At 33.4% G+C, this 9,592-nt stretch overlaps 1 protein-coding gene across 1 annotated transcript; it reads left to right on the forward strand.

The window, feature by feature from the left end:
- The first annotated feature begins 1,114 nt into the window (after positions 1 to 1,114).
- LOC145324703 (uncharacterized) lies at positions 1,115 to 8,288 on the forward strand. The gene is made up of 7 exons (XM_080167295.1): positions 1,115 to 1,187; positions 3,578 to 3,643; positions 4,006 to 4,070; positions 4,840 to 4,860; positions 5,415 to 5,484; positions 6,200 to 6,274; positions 7,116 to 8,288. The coding sequence occupies exons 2-7, from the start codon at positions 3,593 to 3,595 to the stop codon at positions 7,134 to 7,136; spliced, it is 303 nt and encodes a 100-aa protein (XP_080023421.1). The 5' UTR covers positions 1,115 to 1,187; positions 3,578 to 3,592; the 3' UTR covers positions 7,137 to 8,288.
- The last annotated feature ends 1,304 nt before the right edge of the window (positions 8,289 to 9,592 follow it).

The raw sequence follows: 9,592 nt of genomic DNA on the forward strand, positions 1-9,592 counted from the left end.
CAAACAAACATCCTGTTACTTTAGTATAAGGTTTATCTAAGTAAAAAAATTGTCCTTTGACTGGTAAATTGACAAAGGAATCGCACATATTTTTCAAAGCGCCCCTTCTGTACGTCTCTGATTTACACAATAAAAGACAATCCCCTTAATTTTCACATTTTCGGGAGATGTCAAATATATAAGAAAGGTGCAAGAATAACAGCTTTGCCAAAGTCCTGAATAATTCTTATCCTTATACTAAAGTAACAGGATGTTTGTCTGTTTGTCTGTACTGAAGGATCTCGCTAACCGCTGAACCAATCGGGTTCTCCTTAACAGGGAAGCTTCTCATAGTTCCCGGGAAGGTTTATAAATACCCCTCCCCCCAAAAAAAAAATTTAAATTTTTTTAACTAAAATTAAAAATGATGGGGGGGAAACCCCGCCACAGAAAAAAATTTCCAATTACAAAATATTTTTTTATTTGGTCTTTTAAAATCTAAAATAATAAATTGGGTCATCAAATTTAACTCCCCCCTCCTCAAGTGCCCCTAGACGCCTCTAGGGGCGTAACCGCTAGTAGATAAAATAAAACAATACCCACTTTGTTAAATTGGTTAAATAAAATGTATTGCTATGCATTTTGGTCTTATTCGGTTTTTTTTGGGGGGGGGGGGGGGAGACTATAGTTATGATATCATCCTATAGTAACAAAGGAGAGGGAGAACATAGGACTTTCAATTACACTGGTACCCAAAGTTTTATACAAAAAAAATCTCTCATTTTGGTTGGATTAAAACATTATCTTCTTTTGATTGGTTGGAACTAAATAGCATTGTTCAATCTTTTCCACCAATGAGTTTAATCTACCTAATAGAGAGATATTTCTTATTCATTATTTTTTTTTGACAATTATTTTTTTTCCTTAAGATCCATGATAATAACTTCACATACATTTTAATAATTTTGATTTTGTACTGAAAGAAATAAAAAAAATATATTTCTTTTTGAAAAAAAGCATAAAAATACTACCTAAATATAAATACATCATTAAGTAGCAGTAACAAATTATATTAATAAAATTGGTTGAATCGTCAAAACATCTTGGATGTGCGTGTGCGTGAACCCCAATTCCTAAACTTTCTTAAGGACACTTTTTTTCATTCAGTTTGAATTTTACCGCCAAATACAACGAAATCTACTTTAAGGGTAAGTGGCTTTTCTTCCTTTTTAAGAATTGGCACATGTGGTAATGAATGAAGTTCTCAAAATAAATTTTGAAAAAAAACAAGGATGACAACATCCATAGAAGCGAAGCTTTAAAATAAGACTGTAGGACAAACGAACTGTAACACATGGAGAGTATTGAAACTTAATAAGCAAAATAATGCTTTATAAGTCGAAACAAAATGGTATCCTATAATATAAAGTTGTAAGCTTTTACTGTCTGTAGCGAAGGATCTCGCTTACCTCTGAACCAATATGTTGCTCCTTTACAGTGGAGCTTCTTACGGGTCTCGATATGGTTTTAGGCTATTTTATTTTTAAAAAATAAGTCTGGATATTGTTTTAGGCTATTTTATGCCCCTCAATATGCCTTGGAATTTAGAATTTAGAGAATCTAGATGATAGGGGCGCAGGCGCTAGTTGCAAATTTTCCTTAAATATAATTGTATAATAGTTTGTACTTGACAAGGGAACTCCGTTTTGTGATTGAACATGAATTTTTAATCTGATTTATTTTTATTTTCAAAGCAATAAATCAGATTATTCGTAATGAGTAATCATTTCATACATTTGTACATTATATGATTTTGTTTGAAGCGTGGATATTAACATTGGAGAAAAATTATTGTCAATTTTGATTGCTAATATGGCCAGTTCGTTCATCAGAAGGGTAAAGGATGGGGTAAAAGGGATGAATGGGGCCAGCTTCAGTTTTTATTTTATTAGATTACATGATAATCTTAACAGTTAACATCCAACTAATAATAAATCCATTTATGTCTTTCATACGTTCATGGATTTACGATTTACTTGGCTGCTATATAAAGAAATTCAGACGGACGGACGGACGGACAGACAGACATCATTCTACTTAATTATAATTAAACTTTCAAACGTTTGATTATTGATAAATTATCAAAAATGCAAATGAAAGAAGCTTTTATTTAAACAATGCGACGAAGCCCAATCTGTCCCACTTTTGAGCAAGACGATTCCCTTTTCTCCCATCTCTTTTGAAGAGATTTTTTCCCCCTCCCTTCCCTTTTTCTTTTCTCTTTATATGACGTCATATAGGAATCGTCTTGCTCAAAAGTGGGACAGATTGGGCTTCGTCAAACAATGCAATGCTATTATGAAAGATTCCTATAACATATACAAATTATAACAAACTAGCGGCTACGCCCCTAGAGGCCTCTAGGGAAAAATGGGGGGGGGGGCGGTTAAAAAAGATAGTTAAAAACCTTTCCTGGACCTATAAAAAGCTTCACTGTTAAGGAGAACCATATCGGTTCAGTGGTTAGCAAGATCCTTCGCTACAGACAAAAAAATTCTTACTACTTTATGTAATAGGATATATTCCATCCCAGCCAGAATACTGTAGAGGACATTTTGGAAAATATAGAACGTTTAGCTATGTTTTTCAGGGAATACGCGATTGATCATATTAAGGTTTTAGGCTATTTTCGAGAAGGTTAGGTCATCTCTTTCTCTCATGAAAAAAAATATCTTCCCAAATAAGGACCCCTCCCCTTAAGCTCTAGGTGCGAAGCCAATCGTTCTCTATATAAGACTGATAAAAGACACTAAATTTTATTAGGGGGGGGGGGGGCATTTTTATTAAGTATGCAACTTATTCAGTTGTCGGTTTGCAGCAAAATACAAGTAATATGTCAATAACATTTGTATAAAGGGTTTTATAATAAGATTATAAATTTTTTTCTTCCTCTTGTCTCTCTTCCTTTTATCTTTTTTTATGACCACCGAACATCAAATCTATAACTTGCCATATCTCCATTTGTATAACCATAAATTGTTTTATACGTTGCTGCTTATTGATGTTGTCATCCTTGTTTTTATAAAAAAAAACAGCTGTTTATTACACTAACCCCCAAATTTTTATAATAACGTTTTCTTATACGTTGGTTTCACAACTTTCGGGACTTCAGTGAATTTGAATGGTTGATTTATTAAGTAGAGTATTCCAACGTTTCAACCACTATTGTTATCTACAAAAGGGCTAATTTTGTGTATCATCATTGAGTATGTACATAAATTTATTGGCCTTTGTCTTATCCATTTAATTACCTGATGGTGGCTTAGATAATTTTTATCTTCTTAAAACCGGAATATTTACTAAGGGATATTTAACTACCATTGTCTTATCCCTTCGACTCTGCAAAAGACTAATTGATCATAATTAAACAAACAAAGAATGGTTATTTATCGCATCGTTTTATATTCATAGAAAACTAGATATTATACGATGCTATACATAATTTTTCAGTATGGCTGAGAACCGGTTCTAATCCACCGGATATTAATCGGTTTCGTAGTGATACAGGAAATGAATTTTACATTTTTTAATTTCCTAGGGTGAAATAACAAGGATGACGCCTGAACAAGTGACGGAGCTGATTGAGAGAAAGCAGAAAATTAAAGTAAACTATTTTTTGGTGCAAAGCTACTATAAAACTAGTACATGTTCGTAATTATGTCCGTCTGCCAAACTTAGTTTATAAAAATGACCATATCATTTTTCAAATTTTCAACTTTTTTGACAATATTTTTTGTATGATATATTTGTTCTACTCATCTGATTTTGAAACATGATTCCTATTACAACGAGATCAAATGTAAGTATGTCCTTAAACAGTATTCTGTATTTAAGAAGTTTTGCATCAAATTTACTTAGAAACATATTTTGCAAATTCATTTCTGACACTCTACAAGTCGTAATGTTCGTTTGTCCTACCATTTCAAAGCTTCGCTTTTATGGATGTTGTCATCATTCATGTTTTAGATACCAGCTGCCAATACAGCAACAGAAATAGTAATGAGAAAATGTGTTTTTCCTCCCCCGCCAGAAGGGAAAGGCTAATTATTAAAGTTTAATGAAATTATTCTCGTCTGCTGAGCTTTAGGTCTTTGCAATTGGAAATCATTTAGTAATCTGTTTATACATCTATACTATAAATTTATTGGCTAATTAACATTCATAGTTGTATAGTAGCTTTGCTATTAAAATTCATAGTTTCAGCATTTAAAAGTGCTTTCAAGGACGTGCAAGCTTTTTTTTGGGGGGGGGGGGCGGAAAGTAAAAACTTTTCTCGTATTCATTCGAATCCGGTGGATAGGAACCAGTTCTCATCCATACGAAAAAACTATGTCTAGCATCGTATTATATCCATCTTTCTACAAATATAAAAATGTACAGTCATAAGATTAAAACCAGTTTTTTTAGCCCGTGCCTTCGTCACCTCGGAGCTAAAAAACTGGTTTTAATCTTATAATTGTACATTCTATATCCGCGGAAAGCCGTTTATAATACGATGAAAGAAATAACTATTAGAGTACTAAATCCATTAAACCCTAATCAACAAAAAACATTTTTTGACGGGGTTGGGTTTACATATTATTTCAGGTTTTTTATTGACAGGTACCCTATAGGGGGGGGGGGGGGTAAAACCCCTATTAATCTCAACCTTTTCCCACCCTCAAGGCTTTACACCTCTCGAGTGATTCGCTGTGAACGCCACTGCTATATACATAGTAATGGGATATGACACAATGAATGATAAATTAAACTTTCTCTTCTTATATGAAATTTTTTATAATTAGCTTTTTTTATTGATTTAGAAGATGATGAATATATCAGGTTAAAACTTACATTTAATCGGTTGGAATTTTTAAATGCAGAGCTTTTCTATGATTAGTGTCGTTCCGTTCTTACGTACATAACGTTCATTAGTACACGTTAGCAAGGTCATATAGATTTCAAACTTGACTTAATGATTCCTATATCAGTTAGTACACTTCAGAAAGTATTGCAATAACGTAATATAGCTGGTTGTCTACATTGTCTTCCTTGCATGACTGCTTAATTAAGCTTCACCTTTATGGATGTTGTAATCCTTTTTAGAAGCGAAGCTACTATATAATTTTAATGAAAGATTACTTTCAATTGGTTCGTAATGCTGTAAAAGACAATGAAGGTCAGGTAATGGTTGTTATTTAATTGGGCGCTATTAGAGATAGTTTTGCTAATATTTCTACCTTGACTATTTATTGAGCTACTCCATATTTTTGTTATTTTTCTCCTTAACCCAGATTTGCATTTTGTTATGACGGTAATTATTTGCTTTGTGTACTTATTTTTACATTCAATAGCTTCGCTACTTATGGATGTTGTCATCCTTATTTTTTTTTTAGAGACAATATATTGGAATTACCAGCTATATGTGGGGAACTTGGTTGCCGTCTACACCTGTTGACAATAACGGTAAATTCAAAATTTGCATGATGATTCCAGTTAAAGTATGGTGTGATTTAGAAAGCATTTTTACGTTTATTTTTAACATAATTATGAAATGATGATTCCTAGGACACAAAGGTACAGTATTTTAGGTCTTAAAAATGTAAGTTTGTCCTTGAACAATGTCCTTTATTTATGTAATTTTTGGATCTACTGCAGTTCACGGTAAAATATTGCTGGTAACGAATATTGCCAAAAATTTTTGAATTTAAAAAGCCGCTAGCTGCCAAACGGCTGAACGTACAGATCATGCCTGCACACTATTTTAAGCGGCATAAAAAGGCCTACAAATAATCTAGAATAGCCATAAATCAATATTGCATAATTATCTCACAGTGCAGAGAAATGCGCGTAAAAGACCTATTTTACGCGGGTTTTCTTCAGTGAAGCTTTCCCTGTGCATCATTGGATCTTGGCTATTCCAGATTATTTGTAGGCCTTCTTATGCCGATTAAAATGGTGTGCAGGTATGATCTGTACGTTCAGCCGTATGGCAGCTAGCAGCCTTTAATTCATAGATTTTTGGCAATATTCGTTACCAGCAATATTTTACCGTGAACTGCAGTAGATCCTAATTTTTTATACTTACGTTTTTATATAATGCATCTTTACAAAGTGTTTGTTTACACTGCCATCTGATTTTAGAGCTTCGCTTTCTTTGTATCTTGTCTTTCTTGTCTAGGTAGATGGAGACTATGATGAAATCAAGGAGGAGCTGACTGACATTGAGAACAAATGGAAGGCGGCTCAACTAAGGGTAGGTTCAGCAGCCAATGTCAGAAATAAAGTAAAAAACCCTAGGGGGGGTGGGGGAATAAGGGAAGAGAGTTGTGGGGAAAATATGAACTAAAAAAATATTTTGAAAGATTCTAATCTGAATTACCTAGTGTTTATGCTTTTTTCTTTTTAACATTGCATTGTTTAAATTATGTTTATTGGTTTCAAAATACTTGACCATTTTCTACATAATGTAGTAAGCTTTTTTGTCTGTAGCAAAGGATCTCGCTAACCGCTGAACCGATATGGTTCTCCTTAACAGTAAACTCTTGTAGGCCATGAGATGGTTTTAGGCTATTTTATTTTTATAAAAAGAATATTTGGTATAATTTTTCTGCCCTTCCATATCCGTTCGAATATAGAGCCCCTAGATGATAGGGGAGCAACCGCTAGTTATCTAAAACCCGCAAGTGACAAAATACAAAAAAAATCAAAAAACTTCAATATCATTCTCAAAAAAAGCAGATTTAAGCTTCCAACAGGCAATGTAATTGGGGAGAGCGGAAAGTGTCTTATGTGACGCCATAAACGTACGTCTAAAAGGGAGGGATTTAGAGGAGAAGTGGGAATAGAAACCTCTAAAAATGAAATGGATAATAGACGTATTTTTATGACGTCACACATGACACTCCACTGTCCAATGAAACAGTAAGACACATTCTCACCTACCTATAACTAGAGTCTTCATTCGGGTTGGTGGTAGGGTTATCCAATCCAACAAGAAAAATCAAAACATTGACATATCCGGACGGATAGACAGACCGACGAATGGACGAATCATTAAAATTTGCATTTATGAATAATTGTTTTTTTTACTTTAGTTTGGACTGATAAGTGGCTAAATAGAAGTAGGCTCAAAATCCAAATTCTATGAAGTTCATCATATTCGCAATCCACTCCATCCTATTATAGCTTATACCAACAACGAAATTAATTCGAGAATAGTTATTTCTCGCATCGTATTATAAACGGCTTTCCGCGGATATAGAATGTACAATTATGAGATTAAAACTAATTTTTTTAGGCCCGAGGTGACGAAGTCACCGGCTAAAAAAACTAGTTTTAATCTTATGATTGTACATTTCTATATTCGTAGAAAGCTGGATATAATGCGATGCTAGACATAGTTTTTTCGTATGGATGAGAACCGGTTCCTATCCACCGGATTCGAATGAATACGAGGGGAAAAAAAATACGAAGCCTATACGTGATTTTCAGCTGTCGTTGGGGGGCAACGCATCGTAACATTGACAAACTTTTTCTCGTATTCATTTGAATCCGGTGGATAAGAACCGGTTCTCATCCATACGAAAAAACTATGTCTAGCATCGTATCATATCCAGCTTTCTACGAATATAAAAATGTACAATCATAAGTTTAAAACTAGTTTTTTTAGCCTTTGGCACCTCGGGGCTAAAAAAAACTAGTTTTAATCTTATAATTGTACATTCTATATCCGCGGAAAGCCGTTTATAAAACGATGCGAGAAATAACTATTTTCTGCCTCCAAAATATTATTTTAATTTATTTCGCTTGTTGGCTAAACTTAATTCCTCACTCCATCCCCTTCAATTTTATTTATTTTGAAAACCTCTGTAATATCAATATTATTTCTAATAACATAATATGGCTTCGAAACTGATTAATATCCGCTGGATAAAAACCGGTTGTCAGCCTTACTGCACAATCAATTATTGTATCGTATTAAAGATTATTTTCCGCGAAAAATAAAATATAAATCATAAAATTGATCCCTTTTTGGTTAGCCCGGATTCACCCTTCGAGGCCAACAGAACTTTAATTAATTCTTTTCTTTTTCTTTTAATATCTGCGGGAAAATGTCTGTAGTTTGATGTGACAAGTAGCTTTTACCATTGTGTGTGTTTTTGCGAATATGTATAACAGCCTAATATGAAGTGTTGGGCACATTCAAAAGATTTATTATATTTCAATTCCTAGAAATGCAAATATCAATAAATTATTATTTTTCAATATTTATCCTTATACTGTACTAGTGTACTATACTAAAAAGGATGAAAGCATCCATAAAAGCGAAGCTCTGAAACGGTAGGACAAACGGACGTTAACACTTGTAGAGTGGCAGAACTGAATAATCAGAATATATGTAAATGTTTAAGAGTCTAAGCAAAATTGTAAGTAAATTAGTTGCAAAACTGCCTAAGTACACAATACTGTTTAAGGAAATACTTACATTTTTAGGACTTGATTATAGAGATGCTTAGCTTATAACATTGTACCTTGTTGTAATACGTATCAGAGTTCCAAAAATCAGATCAATCGGATAATTCTATCACATAAAAAATTAAAAACCAACATTATTAAGATGGACGTACGGACATTCTGGTAGAGTTTATAGAGTTTCTACGCTTTCTAAGCTGTACCTAACTACTACAGGAATCACCATGCAAAGTTTGAAATCGATAGGATAATTCTAACATGCCTTAATTAACGAAAAGAGCTAACCGCGACGGAAGGACAGAAATGAGAAATTGGCCATAGAAAAAAATGCCTCCTACCATCAATAAATATGTTTTAAAACTAAAATTAAAAGTTGGGGTGGAGGGTTCGATCCCCCCTCACATAGTTTACCTAAAATGTATCTAGGGGCGTAGCCGCTAGTCAAGGACAAGCTAATGGTATCAAGTTTTGGAAAGCTAATCTAAAATGTGCCACAAACTATGATTAGTTATATTAAAAACAAGGACAATCATGTCCATAAGCAACGCAGCTTAACAGAACAGTGAAATGTCATAAGAAAATCATCCAGCCTTATATATGAAAGTAATTTTCTCACAATGGACTGTTGTAATTTCTTGTCAGCATTTCCATCATAATTGGAGCATTTCACTGTATAAAACATCTATAGCGAGTGGACTGCTTTTGGAAGCTTTGTGGCTCACAGTGCTTTTATAAAGTTCTTCATAAAACCACTCCTTAAGTGAGTTGATTCATGGCCATTTTTATCAGTTGCTTTGCTAAGGTCACGGAAATTCAGCCTTAAATAAATCATATATAGAAAGGTTTTATGACAGACTTTATAAAAGCAAAGTTGTTCAAAACTTTAAATAAATAATAATTGCTTTTCTTGTCATAATTATACGGTAACTCCTAGTGGATGAAAATTGAACTTTAAATTTTCAAATCTAATTTTCTCAAAAACGGCTACATTTTAGATTTTGTTGAAAAGTGAAATGAAGTTACCTAACCTAGGGTAATGAAATGCATTATGTCCGAATTTAGGTTCTGACATAAAAGTCAAAGCCCCTTCATACGCTCT

Source organism: Acartia tonsa, chromosome 7 (genome assembly GCF_053477335.1).
Source record: "Acartia tonsa isolate MP-2025a chromosome 7, ASM5347733v1, whole genome shotgun sequence".
In the NCBI taxonomy this organism is placed as follows: domain Eukaryota; kingdom Metazoa; phylum Arthropoda; class Copepoda; order Calanoida; family Acartiidae; genus Acartia; species Acartia tonsa.

Coding starts and splice junctions, on each gene's coding strand:
- LOC145324703 (XM_080167295.1), top strand. CDS start 3,593: ATGACGCCTGAACAAGTGACGGAGCTGATTGAGAGAAAGCAGAAAATT. Junction 4,071..4,839: donor GTTTTTCCTCCCCCGCCAGA/AGGGAAAGGCTA, acceptor TTTTATTGATTT/AGAAGATGATGAATATATCA. Junction 5,485..6,199: donor TACACCTGTTGACAATAACG/GTAAATTCAAAA, acceptor TTTCTTGTCTAG/GTAGATGGAGACTATGATGA.